General features: G+C 39.3%; 3 protein-coding genes across 20 annotated transcripts in view; 1 reads left to right on the top strand and 2 right to left on the bottom strand.

Annotated features, from left to right (window-relative positions):
• tanc1a (tetratricopeptide repeat, ankyrin repeat and coiled-coil containing 1a) overlaps positions 1 to 2,592 on the top strand; it is a 76,068-nt gene extending 73,476 nt beyond the window's left edge. The window contains exons 26-27 of one of the 2 annotated variants that reach the window (XM_081381683.1): positions 50 to 94; positions 614 to 2,592. In XM_081381683.1, the coding sequence (XP_081237809.1) occupies positions 50 to 94; positions 614 to 1,808 (1,240 nt within the window). In that variant the 3' untranslated portion in view covers positions 1,809 to 2,592. The remainder of the gene's footprint in view (positions 1 to 49; positions 95 to 613) is intronic. The other variant, XM_081381684.1, reaches the window with a different exon arrangement.
• A 1,080-nt stretch (positions 2,593 to 3,672) lies between these two features.
• wdsub1 (WD repeat, sterile alpha motif and U-box domain containing 1) lies at positions 3,673 to 16,930 on the bottom strand. 6 transcript variants are annotated; one of them, XR_014031282.1, is made up of 14 exons: positions 16,892 to 16,930; positions 16,136 to 16,558; positions 15,727 to 15,914; positions 14,450 to 14,539; positions 14,265 to 14,358; positions 12,306 to 12,339; positions 12,142 to 12,182; positions 11,950 to 12,056; positions 10,758 to 10,817; positions 8,990 to 9,169; positions 5,517 to 5,651; positions 5,252 to 5,434; positions 4,617 to 4,691; positions 4,150 to 4,504 (listed from the first exon to the last, which is right to left on the bottom strand). XR_014031282.1 is itself a non-coding variant. In XM_081381697.1 (13 exons), the coding sequence occupies exons 2-12, from the start codon at positions 16,531 to 16,533 to the stop codon at positions 5,283 to 5,285; spliced, it is 1,479 nt and encodes a 492-aa protein (XP_081237823.1). In that variant the 5' UTR covers positions 16,534 to 16,558; positions 16,892 to 16,930; the 3' UTR covers positions 3,673 to 3,762; positions 5,252 to 5,282. The 6 variants fall into 6 exon arrangements, 5 of the variants coding, with proteins under 5 accessions (XP_081237823.1, XP_081237824.1, XP_081237825.1 ...); XM_081381697.1 differs by lacking the exons at positions 4,150 to 4,504; positions 4,617 to 4,691 and adding an exon at positions 3,673 to 3,762; XM_081381698.1 differs by adding an exon at positions 11,137 to 11,151 and having other exon boundaries at positions 4,142 to 5,434; positions 10,758 to 10,787.
• A 798-nt stretch (positions 16,931 to 17,728) lies between these two features.
• baz2ba (bromodomain adjacent to zinc finger domain, 2Ba) overlaps positions 17,729 to 20,500 on the bottom strand; it is a 97,337-nt gene continuing 94,565 nt past the window's right edge. For all 12 annotated transcript variants that reach the window (XM_081379782.1, XM_081379789.1, XM_081379779.1 and 9 more), the window contains 3 exons: positions 20,011 to 20,294; positions 19,775 to 19,918; positions 17,729 to 19,208 (listed from right to left, as the gene is read on the bottom strand). In XM_081379782.1, coding sequence (XP_081235908.1) covers positions 19,052 to 19,208; positions 19,775 to 19,918; positions 20,011 to 20,294 — 585 coding nt within the window. In that variant the 3' untranslated portion in view covers positions 17,729 to 19,051. The remainder of the gene's footprint in view (positions 19,209 to 19,774; positions 19,919 to 20,010; positions 20,295 to 20,500) is intronic.

Consider the following 20,500-nt stretch of genomic DNA (forward strand, 5'->3'; position numbering starts at 1 on the left):
AGTACCTATCAGCCGGTACCGAAAATAACATTGGCTATTTAACCCGCAGTCTGCCTGTGCCTATTGACTCCCGACCCGCACAGCAAATGACCAGGTAAATATTTTCCTCCCGTTTCATCAAATTGTATTGGTCCACCAGTCGGGTACCTGCAGATAACTGCCCACGTGCAAGACACTGGCCAATGTTGCCTGTTATGGGATAGTTGTTAGCTTAACAAAAATGCTAATTTCAAAATCAGCTGTGAATGGTAACCAGTCGCTTTAAAGTTGCTGCCTGTAATAAGAGTCTTAGTCATTTATAAGGTTCCCTTGTCTGGCCCTCAAGATTCACTTTTCAGCTCCAACCTTGATCAAACTCAACTTCCTGTAACTTTCTAGTAGTCCTGAAGACTTAGATTGACCCTGATGAAACTTCCCTGAATAAGCTAGAGAAAAACTCAGGAAAGTGGACCTCGAGGGCCAGAGATGAGAACCCCTGACATAGACTGCTGCCCATGTTTAGAAGTAGGCAGTAAGGAAGCTCACGGGATTTACAGAGAGAAAGCATAGATCTAATCCATATAGTGCACATAATAATGATTAAATATTTACCAGTTCCTTTCCACTCTCCCAGGCAGTTTGCAGCTGCGCTGGCTGATCTTTATGAAGCGGCACGTCTGTGTCCCAGTAACCGAGAGATCCGACGTCTGCTGGCACGCGTGGAGGAAGAGTCCCAGCACCTGCAGCGACAGGGTTCTAAACACCCTACCTCTCACGCCAACCCCTCACACCACGAGGAAGACAATGACGACGACGAGGAAGACGATGATGACGAAGATGACCAAGACATTGAGAGTTTGGAGAAAAGCCCAGACAGCCTGAGCATTAACATGTTGCAGGCAGATGAGGAGGAGGAGCGGCGTGAACAAGAATCTTCTCGGCAGGAGAAGAGGAAGGAGAGCTGGCATCAGAGCCGCACCTTGCCCGATTCTCTAGGCCTGGCGATATCGGGTGCCCAGCCTGCCGTCTCAGCGGCTGCCCTGGGACGGGCCGCCCACAGACGCCTTCCGTCCAGACAGGCTCAAAGCATGAAAAACCGAGAGTACAGCAGCGCGCTACACGTCGAGGGCAGGCCGCCCCAGACCGCCGGGTCGAGCCCCATGCCGAGCCGCCACAGACCCACCTCACTCCGAGCAGGGCCTTGCATTGACATTGGCAGTGTTGAGAGGGGTCCCCTCAGTGGTACCAGAGAGGGCGCCATTCAGTTTGGACACGCTGAGAAGGCCGAAGGCAGTGTTGAGCCAAGGGGGGAATTTTGCAGGAGCAGCAGCGTGAGAGTGTCCAGCTCCTCCAGCGGAAACCTGACGGATAACAGCCGCGTACGCAATTCGGTGGCGAGCGCTCCCGACAGCGGCACGAGGCAATCTGAGCATAAGCCACGCCCCTTTATGGGTGTCATTGACAAGACTGCACGTATCCAGCAGCAGCTGCAGCTGCAAGGTCACCATGGCAACCTAGTGTCCAGTTACGGCTGGCAGGGACTTGTGCCAGAAGGCCTCGTAGGTCACAATGTAAGTGTTGTCATGAACACGCACTCGCAAGGACTGTCTAGTGACCTCCAATACGCTAAAATGAGCGCGTATCAGGAGCCCATCCATAACAGCACTCATACGCCCGAGTTTCATCCTGGACACGGATACAAGGACTGTAACCCCCTCCAGCAGCACTACAACGACACCAAGCACAAGCAGGCCAGCCTGGCCCGGGACAACCCCATCCTGATCAGCTCCATCAAACCGAAACGCTCCTTTATCGAGTCCAACGTGTAGCTACAAACTCATACTTTACGTCGAGCACAAATTATTTACAATCTTACGACTTTAATATAAGGAGCTCGGTTTTCATCAACGAACTCAATGTCGTTTGAGTCGGTTTTGAAGACTAAATTCAAAGCGTTTTTGTGTGAGTGCTCCAGGTAAGCGCACACGAGTAAAAGATTGCCTTGCATTTCCGTTTACAACTACAGCTTCAGAGGTATTTAAGCACATGTTTGAATCCGCAACGCTGCGTCCGCACATTAAAAGAGAGCAGAGCTATAATACAGATGATGTGTTAATGTATTAAGATACCTTACCTGACTTTAGACTTCAGTAAGGACATAGGACGTCTACCAAGATGAAACACTGTCTTTTACAGTTGGATCGTGGACCAGTACTATGTGTATTCAAAAGCATTTCATGTTTGAATGGTGATGAGTCTGTTTGCGTGTGTGTATTTCTGTCGGGAAGTCTTTCCTTCTTAAATTACTCACAGTTTTGACTGATTTATTTATGGCTTGGTTGTCTGATTAAAACAATATTATATTTTATATATTAGTTATTTTTGCACAGCTATATATTATGAAATACAACTTTGAGTGTGAGATTGACATGAACTGTATAAAGGACACCAGGTTTACATGCATGTTATGGTGAACCATATTCAGGTGTCTATGAGGACAGATGTTATTTCATATGTACATTATTTGCAATTAATTTGATGTATAGGGCTGTTACGAATTGTATTTGAATATTTCAGCATCATATACAATAAACCCCAGTTTAAGACTTCGGTTATTTTAGTTTGTTACATTTCTCTCTTATTTTGTAAAGTCCTAAAGAATTAGGACAGTTGGTTGCTAATTTAGAAAGTTTTACTCGTTAGGTAAGTTTTGCAAAGAGTCATCTGAATAGTGTGCACTCATTTACATACTCATAATAGTTTTCTAAAGGGTTTTAATTATATGCGGTCAACAATATTTTGGTCACGTGACCTATGTTCAGACAGCAAGCGCTGCCTATCTAGATGGGTTTTTTGAACGTCTGGACAACATAAAACACATGAAATCAGATTCCTATTTTTTTCTACAAATCTGATTCAAACCACATTTGGAGGTGGTGGATTGAAATGCGATTCTAATCATATTTTTACAGATGTCTCAGTCTGGACCCCCTGGCTGCTCAAATCAGATTTCAAATAGTCTTATGCATCACTCAGAACGCGACACAAGATAACGTCAAAACGGATGGAAACGCCGGAAATATTCACACGGTATTCACACAGTGGGTGCTTCTCAAACGGAAGGCTGCATCAAAGAGAGGCTGTGTCCTTCATAGTCCAGTCCTTCTGAGGCTTGTAGGCCAGAGTCCTCAGCATTAAAAGCCACAATGTTGAACTTAATGTTGGAAAACTACTTTTATATTAACTGCCTTTCTATTAATGCAATACAGTGAATGACTGCTTTCCAAGGATCCTTCAAGTTGAGATGGCCTTCAGCGACGTTTGATGACGTGGCAGCCAAGATATGCAGGCTTTGTAGGATGCAGCCTTCAGTTTGAAAAGCACCCATTATGTCCAAAGATTTCACCATGACAACTTTTCTTGGGCAACTTAGACGTTATGCACCTTGACTCGACAGGGCGCTTATTTGGAGAGTGAGATTATGTCGTTTACAAAGCAACCCATGTAGAAAGGTTGGTTATGTCTGGACCGGACACACAAGTCTTATTTGATCACTCAGTCTGCCTGATCTGGAAAAGTTTTGGAAAACAGCCTAAAGGTCAGAGAGAATCCTAACGCTCATTGGCTGCCGCCTCTGTGGCATGGTAGTATAGATACGTTAGTGTTGTTCGGTGATACGAAGAGCGAAAATTGGACAATGAAACACACTTATTATTGTGCTTTACCAGCGGAGACAATGGGAGAATCAGTAGATACCTCAACGTCCGTAGAATCAGAAAAGGTCTGAAGACAGAAAGATATAAAAAATTAGCATAAAAATATACGCAATACACAAAAAGGTGGAAAGATTTGATGATGGAGAAAAACCTTAGTAATGATGCTTATTTGTTGGACAAAGGTAAGGGAATGAATTATTGTCTAGACCACAAGTGTAATTTACAGTAAAAAACCTCAGACGATCGTGTTGATCCACGTTGATAAATGGCAGTGCAGTAGAAAGAAGTGGGACATTAAAGGCCCGTTTACACCAAGAACGAAAACTATAAAGGTAACTAACTATTCTTTAATACTAAGGTTAGAGATTTGTTTGAAACTCCAGTGATTCATGCATCCCTAAGCAATCATCATTAATCAATGTTAAAATGAATCTCAAGCCAAAAGTCTGTTGTTCAACAGGTTGATTTTACTGCTGCATGTTCATCAGACAGGTGCTCTTATATACAGTAATATGGTTACATCGTAAAGCCATGAAATCCGGTCACTGAGCGGGTTACAATAAGCATCTGCTAATAAATCCATAGCCTACCTGATTTTAAGTATGTGAACTATTTTATACAAGCAACATTATACCCTTTAAATGATTAATAGCTCATCTCAAAAATCATTTTATGGAATAAGACCAAATCAACTGGAGAATTTCATCTGTATTCAAACATGAGTCATGATGGGAGATACAGAACAGCCGCAGGAGGAATCATAATTATGTGCTGCAATCGCAATAATTATGCCAGCAATATGTCCGCTACTGCGCAGAAAGGGGATGATAAACATTTATTATGATGTTTAAGGCCACTCAACACTGCTGTGTTATGATGGAGAATCATTTAGGAGTTTTAGCCTGATTATGAACCACTTACTCTTCAATCTGCATGTGACAACTACCATCTCTTTGCTGATGGATGACGGATGGATGACTCCCGTCATTGGCTAGTCTAGCCAGAAAAATACATTTTTTTATACTATTTGACATATGGGAGAGTTTATGTCAGATTTTGTTGCTGATTTTAAATATGTTATGTAATTGTGAGTTCGCCAAGCGGTTTTTGAGATTTAAGGATATCCCCTATTCAAATAGATAGGATTTGGTCTTGGATGCCCGAAATAGCTCCCCGGAGGCGCTGCAAATATGGCCGCCGAGTGAACAGACTTTCCTTGAAAGGGACTTTGGTGTAAACAAACAATGGTTATACTAGCTTAATGTTAATTCTAGTACTCATCTAAACCCGGTGTGGTGACAAATCAGGTCCTCATCGAAATCGGGTCTCTGTTAGGACCCCAAGCGATCTCATTGGCTCAAATTACTTTTAATAGATACTCCTACAAAATAATGATAATGTTATGATAAAGCTGTTTGAACTACATTATAATGACTATTAATGTCTGTATTAGTTAGCTTATGTACCAGCATAGCATACAAAAACTTGATTATTAGCCTGACATCTTAGTTCATTTGCACTTAACCTACATGCATTCACAGTGAAGTCTTACTCGCCTGACTGATCTAGGGTCAGTGTTATGAGAGCTCACTGAGAAGTGGTCCACCGGAAAATGGCCATTTTCAGAGTGCGGTTGGGTGTCAGAAGGGTGGTCTGCAGGGGCAGGTTGGTCATAGGACTGGTACGGCTCTTCGTGCTGATCCAGCTCTCAATGGCCTCCCGTTCATACGAGTAGCCGTCTGCAGGCAGAAAACAACAACAAAACGCTTAAACTCCAAACTAAATGTCCATCAAGCAGGTTAACACCTCTCAGACTCTCACCAGCAGCGATCACTGGGTCCTTCATGATCTCACGTGTGATTGGACAGAGGTACTCGTCGGGAGTGCCGTTAGAGACGGGTGCCATCTTCAAATCCTCGATCTTCTTTATGACTTTACTCCGCAGGCCCAGAGACTCTGAGAGAGCACAAGAACACTTCAACACATCCAATCACAGACAAGTGTGACACTCAAGTACACGTATCAATACATCTGTGCTAACAGAACAGCGGTGGTTTGGTCTCCAATCCCAGTAGTGTCCCACTCTTTCTGTAAATGCTGGGAACAATAATGTGCGGCACAGACAATATTATTGAATGTAAGCAAGCAAAGGAGGCAGTGCCAAAAAAAAAAAAAAAAAAGTACTGTCCATCTCTTTTGCCTCACTTGAGCTCAGTGAATTGAGCACCTAAAGTGTAGCAAGAGTGTATTGGTAATTCCAAATATAATATACAGATGAAAAGCAAGTGCCCTTATGATAACAAACAACTATCATGTTGGCAGTTGCCCCGCAAATCAACTTTAATGGAATTAAAAACTTCATACTGAAGTCCTCTGGTTTCATTTTACAGTTGATAATTGAGGTGCAAGATGGCACCAGCTGCATATGAATAAATGAGAGAGAGCATACGTCATGTTTTTTTAATTATTCATATATAATATGTTAATCCTTTGGCAACATTGTGATACACGGTCATGCTAATAAAGCTCATATGAAGTTGAAAAATTTAAATTGAGCACGCCTCTGCGGTGAGGTACAAGAGACATGAAAGAAGCGGCGGTTGAGCGGTCATTATACAGCGTTGCTATTGACAATGGTCATTATCGGGGAATAACTAACCTCAGAATGTCGTGACTGACCAATCTGAATCAAGCATTTCAGAGAGCTCACCCCCCCCCCCCCAACCCCCGATCTGGACTCGATCTACTCCATCTATGTTTTGATCGTCGTTCTGAATCCGATCCTGACGTAGTCTTTGACAAAAACGTGATTTTCTCAGCTTTTTGTTCAAAATGTTTTTTGTTTTATGAAAAAAAGGATGCATAAAAAATTGTGTTCTTGTTTAAAAGCAGAGACTCTGTTTTCTTTTGATATATTGTATGTTCATATATTCACACATCAAAATATTCTGTCTGGCAACTTTTTTTTAAAGAACACCGGTGGGGAAGGAGTTATGAGTAAACAACTCAACCACTGAGACATAACAAAATTCTGTAACGTGAATCAAAATTAAATTCAAATGACACTAAATGCTAATCTGTGAGTTATGTGGTTTTTAACTAACACAAAAGTTGGGCATTTTCCAAATAGATGTACAAAACAATTTAATAAACAATAATTATAATAAATGTAAAATCACAATATATAACTTTATTTAGTTAAAAGAATGACATCTGCTAGAATAGCAGTTTCCATGGTCAGTTGCTGTCAGTTTCCTAGTTTCCCCTCCCCCCATAGGTGCATATCATACACCTGTGATTAGTCCGTTTCTGTTAGTCCTGTCAACTGTTATCTTTGCGACGCAAGATTTTAAAACTTGTAACAGTGATTTGCGTGGCTGTGGAGTTGAGGAATTTGAAAAAGGCGAAGCAAATATCAATCAATTGATACTTTAAAAAGCCTAAATTGGATATCCCAATTGTTCTGCAGCAAGAAACCAAGTCTAGCAAAGAATCCAGGTGATTCCTTTAACACAAACTGACACTTGATTAGGAGTTGATCTCTGGTTTTTGGTCGTCTCAGTCTGTCGTTGCAGGAGGACATGTAGAGGTAAGTACAAACATTTTCTCAATGTTTATAGTTAAAAAAAATCATATAATGTTTTGACTTACTTGTTAGAAAATAGAAAGAGCCATTTTATGATTTGATCAATAAGTCAAAAGTCAGGCAACATATGTTTTTACATTACTTTAACTAAGGCAGGGTAGGTGATTTTTTTCCAAAAACATTTTTGTTATGCTGGTTGAAAGTCTCTTCACATCCTGATAGCAATCATTAAGTTAAATGGTCTAAATGTATATCGTATGTGGAAGGTGTAGGACCGTAAAACGTTCGTCCAATCATTGCATTCAGTCCGAATGTCCTACCTGCCAGTCAACGTATGCATTTCCATAATTCCGCGCACCCAAACATCACACATCATCAGTGCGTTTCGTACTATGAGCATCGCAACTGAAACAGCAGCCATCTTTTGCAGTTCCTCCTGATCCAAAACAAGGAGCTTATGCTGCGTTCACGCCATAACTACTGTAATTTGGAAGAGATGGAGACCCGTGACTTTATACTCGGAGCGTTCGTGACTCGCATTTTTGCGTTTTTCAATGGCAACGCTATCAACGCCGAAATGAATCTGCAGCAGTCAGGTATCGACTTTACAAACTCTGCTCTGTTCATGTGTTTTGAAGGAGACGTGGCTTTGGAGACGCTCTGAAGGGAGGGTGGGCTCTCATGCTTTCAAAGATAACTTGCTATTGCTGGCCGCTCTGAAAATTGCCTACCCTACCTTTAAGAAATTTCAACTTTCTTTTATAAGTTATACGAGATTCAACTGATTTTAAGTCAGTTTTAATATCATTTAAGTTGAAATACAGCTAATGTGATTATACTTCATTTGAAGCAGCAACGGAACTTAAGTTGAAATAAGTGACATTTTTTTACAGTGTAGTTTTTATAGGTTGTTGTTGTTCACTGTTTTTAAACTTTGAACTTGAAACTGTGCTGCGTTATATTTTTGTCTGGATAATTTGGCGTGCTGTTTTCATACTCTACCCTCTTTTATGAAGGCTCACCCCTTGAACAGTTCTAGCACTTTGCCTTCTCATTTCAGCAGCCCACCACACGCCACGGCTCAAAACTATCTGCATCTGACTATACAGAGGTAACTGGACTGACTCATGTCCATTTCTGCCAATGTACTGCCTTCACAGTGGGCCGCAAAGGAATCAAGTCTGCTCAAATGTCATGCTAAATGAAATGGGGTGATTTTACGGTCACAGCGAGTTGGACATCGATTTATTTTTTTTAAACTTTTTTTCAGAAGTGCACATTAGGATGGGATTTCTTATGTAAATAGCTGCTGGTTTTAGGACCAAAGTGGAACTAATCAGCTTTGATGCACACAAACTCTTTTCTGGACACAACACAGGCAAGTGCTTTACATAACTCAACAAATCCCATGTTTACATTCCCCACAATCTCTAGGATTAGCTCTTATGTTGGCCACTTTTTCCATGATTTTTTCTAAAAACAAACATGACCCAATCAAGATTTCCTGTTAGGTAATATATAAGGGACATGGTGAAATCCACATTATTTTTATATAACTCCTCATGACATCAGCTGAGGTAACACTTGAAGGTCATTCCTGCAGTATGATTATTATCTAAATTGTGTACATACATAAAGTAGACATCCAGAGTCTAAAGCAAGGTATGACACGAATACCAGTATTGAGTAATGGGTGCTGTAATTTTACCAATGTGCAGATCAGAGCTGAGGGTTTCCTTGGTGAGAGAGAGCAGCTCCTCTCCATCGATGTTATTGGATTTAAAGACGTCAATCACGGCCTCCAGCCCCTCCTCACGTAACCATGCCAACACATCTTCCTCAGACCACTCGCTCACCATCAGTCTGGAGTGTCCACATGACTTCCTTCCTGAGAGACAGCAACAGGACACATGTGTTACCTAGGTATGGGTCAATCAATGACATGATTACATGCTCTTTTTCTGTAGTAAATCTACTAATTTACTAAAAAGTGCAATTCATGTCAGAGCAAAAGCCTTATGGGAAGCAGTGTGACATATAATGCAGCTGCGCCTCCGGGTACTACAGTTTGATTCCAGATTTGAGGTTTTGTCTGTCCTGACCCCATGGTTTCCTGACTCATTTACGCTGTCTTATCTAATAAAAGGCCAAAAATAAAACTGAATGCAATTCATACATTCAGTACAATGACAAGCAAATACCTCTTCTATGAAGAATACATTCTTCATTTCTGAACTAAAATTAATTTGGATGTTTTTCTGGAAGTCAAGCAGATACAACTGTCCTGATGATTTAATGATGATGTAAAAACTTAAAAGAAAAACCTTATTTAATAATTGGGCATGGTATTACATTTTTTTTTTTAAATGAAATGAAACCGACATGTAACATTTCAAAGAATTTTTCATAGACTTTTCCATAATGTTCCTTTTTTTTAATCATGAACAATCTTATATGTGATGAAACGTACCATCAAAACTAATCACGAATTAAGCCGAAGATCAAAAGTGAATTGTTAATAAGAATGCGGGTCAACTCTTCTCTCACTGCATCTAATGCATAAATCATGAGGTGGAATGTTCTACAACATGTATCCGCTCAGGATGCAGTCAGATCATTTGCAATACTTTGAGTTCCTAGTGTGTGTGAGATGTTATTTTGTTATTCATAATGTAGATCTCATCAGATTTCTTCCACACACAAGCAGTTAAACCAGTCAGAGTATGTAAAGCCCAGTAGAGCTCACGGAGTGCACTGTGTGTTTGGACTGAATCTGCAGCTGTGATCCATCACCCCAGAGAAACTTCTGAAGGACGACAGAAGAATACATCTCATTCTCTTCCCTGTTTGTGTATTCGGTCTGATACTACACCTCTCCTGTGTCTCTGACTCACACTGAGTAATTATTGAACATGGTAGCAGTATTACATGCAGCTAGCGGTGTTATAACAATAGTGTGAGATTTACCTTTTATGCTTTTTTTAGTGTGTAATGTTACTGTTTGAGCTCTGCAACGTTATAAAGCACAAAGTTCACTCCATTGGGAGTTATTCTCTATATCAGTAAACTCTGTTTCTGAACTCTCTGAAACCCCTCGACAGTAGTTGTCACAATATTCCTCATTTTAATAATTCCTGCCCAAGACATGTGCAAAAAAAGGGGCAAGGCTTGGTTGCCTTGTGGTAAGGGGCGTGACATTCCCGAAACGCTTGAAGCAGTTGACCAATCACAACACACAATTACAGTCAACCAATCAGAGCACATTGGGCTTTTTGGAAGGAGGGGCTTCATAGAGAGGAACTAAATAAAGCAGATTGACAGACTGGGAAGAGAGGTGCTGCAACAGTGTAAAACACGTGAAAAATATGTTTTTTGAACATTCAAGCATGAAAACCTAGTCAGGTAAACCCCAAAAACAAAGTTTAAACAAATTCATAAAAAGTATATATATGTATAATGGTCTGGATTTCTCTTACCTTCACTGCTGGAAACTGAAGCAACTTCATCTGAAATGAGGAACACAAGAACAAATATAACTGAACATTAAAATGGGCTTGACTCCCACGTCATATCATCATTTAGGGACAGATTTCAGGTTACAAGCAGCTGTCATGCTTATAGTATATTATGTCTATATTATGTTATACTGGATTAATCTCTTGAGCTTCGTAACAGCAGTAAACACACTTTAGCAGTGGATCAGTGTATCAGAACAATACAAACACTGCTCAGTTTGTATTTTTGTTGTCAAGTATTTGTTGAGTGTTTATTTTTTGTGCCCTGAAAGCCAGAATGTGCACACTGTCTGCAAGTTACAGACTAAACAAACAATAAAAACTGGTAACACACACTCACCAGGAAAAGATTTGCCTTCAGTTTCAGGAATCACACAGGGGGAAAATGACAAGACAGAAAAAGCAAACAATCATCTTATTGCACAGACAATTATTTTCTCATTCTTAAAACAAATAAAACAAATACTTTGTAATTTGCACTCTCTGTGTATGGATCATTCCTACTCTGCAGTATTTTCATACCACCAATATATCTTTCAATATACTGTATAAAATATTTTTCACATTTTTTATGATGGACAGTCCACCCCAAAATAAATATTGTCATCATTTACTTGCCCTTATGTCATTCCAAAAGTGTATAACTCACTTTCTTCTGGCGAACACAAAAGAAGATACTTTGAAGAAACTGGTGACTAAAGAGTTTTGGGTTCTCACTGACTTCCATTGCATGGACAACATTTTTTTTTAATTGTTTGCATATCAAAGTCAGTATCATATTTTGAGTCAATTGAGAATACATTTTTTGTTTAAAATACACAATTCTACGATTCTGTATGGATAACTAAATAAAATAACAAACTGTTCATTGCTGCAATCTTTAATTAATTTAAAAGAATTGTGTGTTTAAAACATAGGTTGAAATGAATGATTCAATAACTCACTCACTTCATTACTGGATGAATCAGCGTTTTTGAATGATTCTTATGAATGAATGATTCAATGATAAATACATTTTTTTAACAGTCACTTGTCTCCACCTACTGGTGTAACGATGTAATTGATACAAGCTGGCACAGAAATACTTCCGGTTACAGAGTTTCTAAAGTACTGTATAACAGGACTGACCCGTATTCATTGTCAATGAACCCACCCTGAGCACAGCTGCCATCTTCTACCTTCCAGATATTAACGCTTTTGTCCATGGAGCCGGTGGCGATGAGAGGGGCCGTAGGGGAAAAGGCACAGGCCGTCACATACCTGCCCAACAGGAAGAGACCGACCGACAGGGTTCAACAGCTTAAACTGAGAGTTCAGACCTCAGAAATCATGACTCAGAACTCACCTGTCATGCTGGTTAAGTGTGTAAAGTAAGATGCCTTCGTTCTGCAAAGTAGAACTCATTGTTATAAATGTTATGCTACAGACATCCAAGTGGGCTGAGCTGTCAGTCATCTTTTATATTTATTGGTTGGACAGAAATATACGATGAATATGAATGAGACTCACAGCTTGATACACAGTCACGGTCTTATCCACCGATCTGTGGGAAAAGAGAGAGTGACATTTAAAAGGCATGAGTCAGACGAGCTCTCTATGGCCTTTATGTGCAGTAAAACTGAGCTTGTCTGCCTGCTGACACATAGTAGATGAAAAATCCATTTCATCAGAGATTATTAGCAAACAGACTTCAAGACCAGCGCTCATCTTTCATGGTGTTCTTCTGTGATTACACAGCACCATCCAGTGGAAAACAATGGAACTGCAAGGCAGGACCTATATACATTTACATGATCTGCATTTATGGATTTGGCAGATACTTAAAAAAGCATGTATACATTATTATAAATTTATGCAAATTCATTCATGCAGACATGTTTGTTGATCTCTTGAATGCAATGTCCAATCAGAGGTGTTTAAGTTACAATCCATTCACCGCACAAAACGCCCAAGTTTTTTGTTCAGTGATGAGTTCTGCTTGCTCTCGCAAATCCTCCCATTAACAAACAAAGACAGGGTGCAAGTAAGCGAATCATTATGCAGTGTGTAGACAACTTTATTGATTTTAATGTAATGTTGTGAGATCGCGAAGTGAGATGAGTGACAGCTTTTTAGTGATTGTAAAGTGAGCGCTCTTTCGAGGCTATCTATCCATTGAATAAAAGTATTGTTTTTCATGATGCTAAGAGGACCGATGGCCAATACACGCTGCAAAGTTTTGGAAGTGACATCTACATATAAATGCAGGATTCACTCTCGAAATTGCCATAACAATGACATGGGACATGGGACAATGACATAATGATAACTAGTCTGGGACAAAAAATATGGCATGTCTTGATACTCGCAATGTTAATGCAGAATAATAGATTACTAGAAAAATAATCATATCAATATTTTTTTTTTTTTATTCCATTCCAATTATTTGTAAATGACTAAAATTTCTAACTGCACGTTGCTATTTTTGTTATGGTGGAGCTGTTGCAAAAACACAGACAGTGATGCATGTGCAACAACAATAATGTGCATAGTTCTGATCTACTGTCTTAACATAATTTAACTTATTCTTAATCACAATATAGTTAGTTCCTATTAATATTGAAGGCTATATACTTAATATGTAGCTCTGTTTTACACATTTTGTTTTCGGGGGTCCCTGCTCCATGTCTCTATCGCCTAAGGGGTCCTTGCCCTGAAAAATGTTGACCCCTGTTCTAACATAAAGTAAGTAACTTTTTTGCTCCAGCTACTTTAACACGTGTATGGTGTGAGAGTGGCTTAGGTTAGATGTCACGATGAGCAAGAAAGGTTGACATGGAGCAGCTAAATCTCGATTCTCTAGGGAATCACCCGTTTAAAAACGCCAAACAGAGGAGAGCCTCCAGGCAAAAAGAGAACTCGTAATAAAGCAAGAATCAACTTTGGCTTGGGTTTTCGGAGATGGCGAGAACTGAGGGATTTGAAATGTTGTAAAAGCAAAGCGAAGATGGCGTTTTTATTACTCAACAGGTGAGTAAGGTATTTTATTGAACAGATAAAATGCCATATGTAGCTCTCTAACAGAGTTAATTGTAAAGCATTATCTATTGTGAAGGGTCATTTCATTATGGTTGTAGTGCTGTGCTGGATTTTTTTTTTTTTTTTTAAGGAAGTACCATGTCTATTAATTGTTATACCTACAGTAACGTCTTCAGCTATTCAGCTTGAGATCCTTTCCATCTAAACAGGTTAATATCTCTTAAGCCTAGTAGTGAATGTTTTATGAGCAGTAAACCGTAGTTATCCAGTTGAAGCACAACCAAAACAATGTTCCTCTGCAAAATGCATGCAGTTTTGTTTTTAACCACTAGAGGACCTAAAGTTACATAGTGTACCTTTAAATTAAAGGTGATGTTATTTTCTCTTTGTTAATAAAATACTTTTTGTATTGAAGTAAAAAAAAATTGTGTGTGTGTGTGTGTTACTGACCCTGACACCAACATCTGTCCATCAGCAGAGTAAGCACAGGACAGAACCGGAGCAGACTGACCCGTCAGAGTGTGAGCGAGCTGCATCTTAATGCCTTTGGATCAACATACATCATTAATCACACACACATTCACTAAATACACAGACAGAGAAGCAAGACAAAAGGCAGGTATCAGATGTCCTACCTGCAGCAGACAAAAGAGAGACAATCCATATCTTCAACAGACTGTCCTGACCACATGAGGCCAGCTGAAACTGAACACAGCCACCTGTGCCTGGGAACGACAGACAGAGAGAGAGAATTCATCATTTACTTTTATTAACAAGTCATTCATCGTCAGAACATCAAAAGTATTATTTTTAAACTATTTTGCAGATTGCCAAAGCTACAAGTTAGTAAAAACTTAAAGTAATCAAGTTACAGTCTAGTTACCCTTTTGAAAAAGTAGTTACTATCGTTCGAAATTTTGGGGTTGGTAAGAATGTTTAAAAATGTATTTGAAAGAAGTCTCTTATGCTCACCAAGGCCACATTTATTTGGTCAAAAATATAGTAAAACAGTGATATTGTGAAATATTATTACAATTTAAAATGACTGTTTTCTATTTTAACACATTTTAAAATGTAATGTATTCCTGTGATCAAAGCTGAATTTTCAGCGTCATTACTCCAGTCTTCAGTGTCACGCAGGATCCTTCAGAAACCAGTCTACTATGTTGATTTGCTGCTCAGGAAACATTGAAAACAGTTGTGCAGCTATTTTTGTGGAAATTGTGATAAAAAAAAATTCAGGATTCTTTGATGAATAGAAAGTTCAACAGAACAGCATTTATTTCCAATAAAAATCTTATACCAATATGCTTTACCAATAAAGCATCCCAACTGAATAAAAATATTAAATTCTTAAAAAAACATTCAATCCATTTAAAAGGAAAATCTCTTTAAAAAGGAATACCATCAATCAGATGATATTTATTTTTATAATCCGAAGTATCTGGCAAACAATGCGAATTAAAGTGTTAAACAGAATATACATTTACAATAAAAACACTATAATAAAGTTGAGTCGAAAACATAATATGAAGAGTGGCATTTACTGAATATTTTGATAGAATAAAGACACCCGGACTGAAATCATTGGTGAATTCTATATTTCAATAAACTAAACTGTATAGTTCACATTTAAATAAAAATCGGACTATGAATCTACATTTAGTAGAGTGCGTCTGATTATTACTTAAAGGTATAGCGGAGGATTTTTTACTTCTGGGTGGATCACCTATACTATTGGTCCTCCTAATTCTCAATCATTCTGGTGAATCAATCAAACTTTTCAAAAAGTGGAGAGGGCGGGTCTTATCTAAAATTTGGAAAGATCCTCCGCTATACCTTTAAGCTCGCTCATATACGCCAATGTAGTATTTGGCAACTTGTCGGAATAATTCAAATCGAGGAGTCCTACCCTTCATTATCTGAGGAGCAAACTGACAGCAGGAGACCCCGAGGTCATGGGCGTTCTTCTCTGCGTGGAGATGGTTCATATCCAGGTCCCACAGTCGCAGGTCACCATATGTGGAGCCGGTGACGAACAGCTGACCGCAGGGAGTGAAAGAGCAGGCCACTATGCTGGTGTCAGTCACCGCACCAGTCCTAAACACCATACACAAGTGTCAATCAAACAGTTTGGTCTGGGGCAGTGCAAAATAAATATATTGTCTATACCATCATACAAAAAGATAGGCTTGCTTCACTATAACACAGTGGACATTGAATATCTAGACCAGTAATGGAAAGTTAACAATTATAGGCTACTAATTGTATAAAATAGTCATTTTTACTACAGACAGAGATACAAAACACAAGTGATGTACCTGCGCAGTGTCCTGGAGGTAAAATCCCACAGTGCGATGGTCCCATCGGACCCTCCAGACACCAGGTAAGACGAATCTGGAGAGAAGGCGCACACCCTCACCGGACTCCGGCCCGGATGCTCCAGGACGGCCTCGATCTCTCCGGTGTTCATCGACCACACCACGGTGGTGGCATCGGTGGAGCAGGAGGCCAGGTATTGACCGCAGGCGCTGAAGCAGCAGCAGTGGACCCCGTAGCCGTGCCCGGTCAGCGGGGAGAAGGGCAGCTCGCTGAAGTCTCGGCTGGAGTAAACACACACGCTTTTGTCCGCGGAGCAGGTAGCCAGCAGAGAGCCGGAGAAAGCACAGCAGTTCACATCATCTCGATGACTTTGTAAGGTGCAGATCAGAGACACCATGTTTATGTCTTGTTGTGTCGTGTCCCTTTAAATACACAACAAGAGGAAGTCACATAATGGACAAAACAACATACTGTAACTCACATTTAGCCTTTCTAACTGTAAAAGCGAGACATATGGTCATAACAGTGAAACCACTTAATTTAACAAACAAAACAATTTCCACTTCACCTTTTTATTCAATTGTTAAACAGACGGAAATAAACGTGTTTAATACGTCTGAAGTCACTGCCAGACAATATCCTTTCTAACATTATCCATTATCATGTTTAATAATCTAGTGTTACATTCAAATATATTTTATGTATTTTCATTGCTTATGTTTATGTTATAATATAAGCGGTGTTTGTAGACGTACCTCCTGCTCACACTTCCTGCTTCTGTCACGTCACTTTCAAACCACGTGGTTTTTGTTTACTATGGCGCGTTTAGGTTTGTCACTTTATCGGATTGGTTAATATATACTTTATTTTACGTGGAACCCTTTTCAATTTTTATGAACTTATTTGTACACGTTAATGTATTTTAATTCAATTAAATGTAAATAACTGTGTAATTGTATATAATAATAATATTCAATTATTATGAATAATATAGAGGCCTAGGCATGCATATATTTGTTCTGTTGAACACAAAATAAGATATTTTGAAGAATGTTGGTAACCAAACAGTTGATGTGCCCCATTGATATCCATAGTATGAATGCTATGCAAGTCAATGGGATCCATCAACTGTCTGGTTACCACAATTCTTCAAAATATCTTCTTTTGTGTTCAACAGAACAAAGAAAGTCATACAGGTTTAGAACAACATGAGAGTGAGTAAATGATGACAGAATTTTCATTTTTGTGTGAACTATCTATTTGAGTAAATCTGATATCTCGTACAACTTATTTTCATGGCAAGATTCAAACTGTAAAATTGAGAATAAAACTATATAGTTCGATACTATTTTTTTTTGCAGCCCATTTAAACACTTGAATAAAAATGGTAAATAAAATGTATATTGCATTCATATTTTTAAATGATTTAAAAAATCAATTTTTGATAGCATTTATTTATATTTGTTTTGCTGCCCATTTAAACTGAAATAAAACAGTGAAAATGAGTTAAAATACTAAAACCCTGACCAGTAAATGAGACCATTGCCCATGGAAAATGTAATAAAACAACACATCAGACACTGGCTGGATTTAAAAACATCCTTTTAATAAGTCCGTGCCAAACATCCACACACTCGCACAAACACTCTCTCGCACACGCACTCTTCTCTCTCTCACTCTCTCTCCATCTCACACACACACACACACACACACACACACACACACACACACACACTAGTGAAAAATAATGCTCCTACAAAAAGAACGCTACCATTTGTTTCCCACAATATCTTTAAATAAAATAACTTCAAGTACTCTGACGCAGGTACAAAAAAACTCTGTTCTAGCTGCCTCCAGTGGGCCACGACGCACGCGGGAGACTCAGACACATGTGGTTACAGAACGCTTGCTGTCCATCTCTGAGCGGCTCTGGGGCCAGGGATACTGAAGAATACTCCGACAGTTTTCATATGGGTTCAGATATGAGTTTCGTACAGTATGCCTTTGAGCGGAGGCCGTGATGTGTTTTATAGAAGAAAACAATAACATTACAAAACAGGGAAAAAACAAACCAAAACGAAACAAAAAAGAACAAATTATTTTCCCTATACCCTGTTCTGAAGGGCAGGCACTACTAAGATTAAGGAGACCACAGTGTTTTGTAGAGGATATGTATATACTGTACAAACAATAAATGTATATTATTAATCACTTTAAGACTAAAATTAATTGCTACAATCATTCTAAGGCATAAACAATATCCAATGTCTGAAACAATATGTACACATCATTCCAAACAAGACTCAATATATTGACATTAATAGACAGTATGTACACATGGGTGCCTCCTGCTTGTCTGCGTGTGTGTGTGTGTGTGTGTGTGTGTGTGTGTGTGTACAGTGATGCCGTTAGTTCACTTTCAGAGGGTTGAATACTCTGATGCCACATGGCACAGAACAGTGTAAACAGTTTCTTTTTTTTTTTTTCTTGGCTTTGTTTCATATTTGGAGAGGAAAAACACAAACAAATAAACATTCCATTAGATTTAAAGCAGTTTTGCTGTTTCTTCCTTTTCATAGAAAATGAAGAGTGGACCTCTCTTTTATTAAGTCATAAATAATCATTTAAAAAAATTAAATACATTCACTATAATATTAACGATAAAGTAAAAATACAAAACCAAAATAAAAAGATATTTACAAGTAGTGGAAAGGGATTTTTCTCCTTAGTACAGCTCTGATGGTTGAAATTTCAGTGCGATTTCTCTTTTCTAGAAGGAAATGGTATTGCACAAAGACACCCTCTGTCTTGTGTCTCTTTGGGTGTTGATGTGTGATTGGTCGGTCCTGAAGGGCCCTGGGTTGCAGAAAGAGTCTGCTTGTGAGCCCCGGTTGCAGGTTTGAAATGAAACCACCTCAGTTAGTCTGCTTCAGCAGCTCAGTCCACCTCTTCTCGAAGAACTTCCTCATGTTGTGCCCGGCCCGGCCGATGTCCGAGTTGTCCTCGTTGAACTTCTCGCAGTTGTCAAACACCAGGTTGACGTCGATGATGAACGTCTCTAAATTCTGATATCTAAAGAACACGGCAAAAATTCAGGTCGGTTACTGCATCTGTATCTCGCTTTTAAAGGTTCGTGAAACACTAAAACATTTTTTGGGAGCGTTTACAGATATGTTGCACATTGTGGAAAGTGCTATAATTTTATAAATGGATTTTGTTATTGTTTTCTTGATATCAATATCATGTTCATTTGTAAAGTCTATCATTTTGTAAAAAAAAAAAAAAATTATTTATTTATTTATGAATGTTTGTTATTATTTTTATAGTTCTTATTCTTATTAATATTTTATTTATTTATTTCGGTGGAAAGGGTTGTGGGGGCGGGGTTTGTTAAGGTTGTTTGTTTCAATTAAGACTTTATAACTCGCTTTTGCAAGTTTATATCTCACAATTCTGGGAAAAAAGTCAGAATTGCGAGATGCAAGCTTGCAATTGTGAGTTACAAAGTCTACTTAATTCTGACTTTATTTGTCAGAATTGCAACTTTATAATTACATAAGAGAAAAAGTCCGAATTGCAAGATATAAAATTGTCTCCCTGGCAGAAGGCACTTCAAAGCGGAAGAGAAAGACACTTACTGGCTGCTGACGAGTTTCTCACGGATAGTGGAGAAGTCCATGGGTTTTTTAATGACTTTGCGGTACCCTGGGACAGATTTGAGGTTAACAGGTGTGAGGAAGGGCCAGGCGTCCTGATGACGTTCCAGTTCAGCCAACAGAATCCTGAGAAGTACAAACGTACATGAGGTCTGCATAAAAAGCAACACTGCATCCTCCACAAATACACATAGAAAATGAGAGAATGCGAGTGGTACCTGCAGAGGCCCAGGTCCCGGTTGTTGTCTCTGGCTGTTTTGGCTCTTTTTACGCAGGCAGGGCTGTCTGGTTTGGGTGCAGGGGGGGTGGAGGTGTTCTTCTTGGCCTGGGTGGAGGTGGCGGCTGCTTTCTTTGGGGTGCTGTTGTTGCTGCTGGTGGCTTCCTCCTCTTCACACGTTTCCGTCTGCTTCTTGCTTTTCTTGGCGGATTCTGTCTTTTTTCCTCCACTGGCTGGTGGCGCACGATTCGGAGTCTTCTTAGATTTAGGTGACTGACCACTTGCCTGAAATGGTGGACAGGACCAGTTCAGATTTACAAGTTAACATACATGAATAACACTCCAAATCAGCCAGTGAACAGTACACATCACTGCTCCAGGTGCTAAATCGGACCCTCTAAATTATTACAACTCATTAGCACTTGCAGTCACTTCCACTGATGAAATAATGAGAAGACTAAGCAAAAACATATTTATTATTATTATTAAAT

This window comes from Scardinius erythrophthalmus, assembly GCF_964197995.2.
Source record: "Scardinius erythrophthalmus genome assembly, chromosome: 12".
NCBI classification, from domain to species: Eukaryota; Metazoa; Chordata; class Actinopteri; order Cypriniformes; family Leuciscidae; genus Scardinius; species Scardinius erythrophthalmus.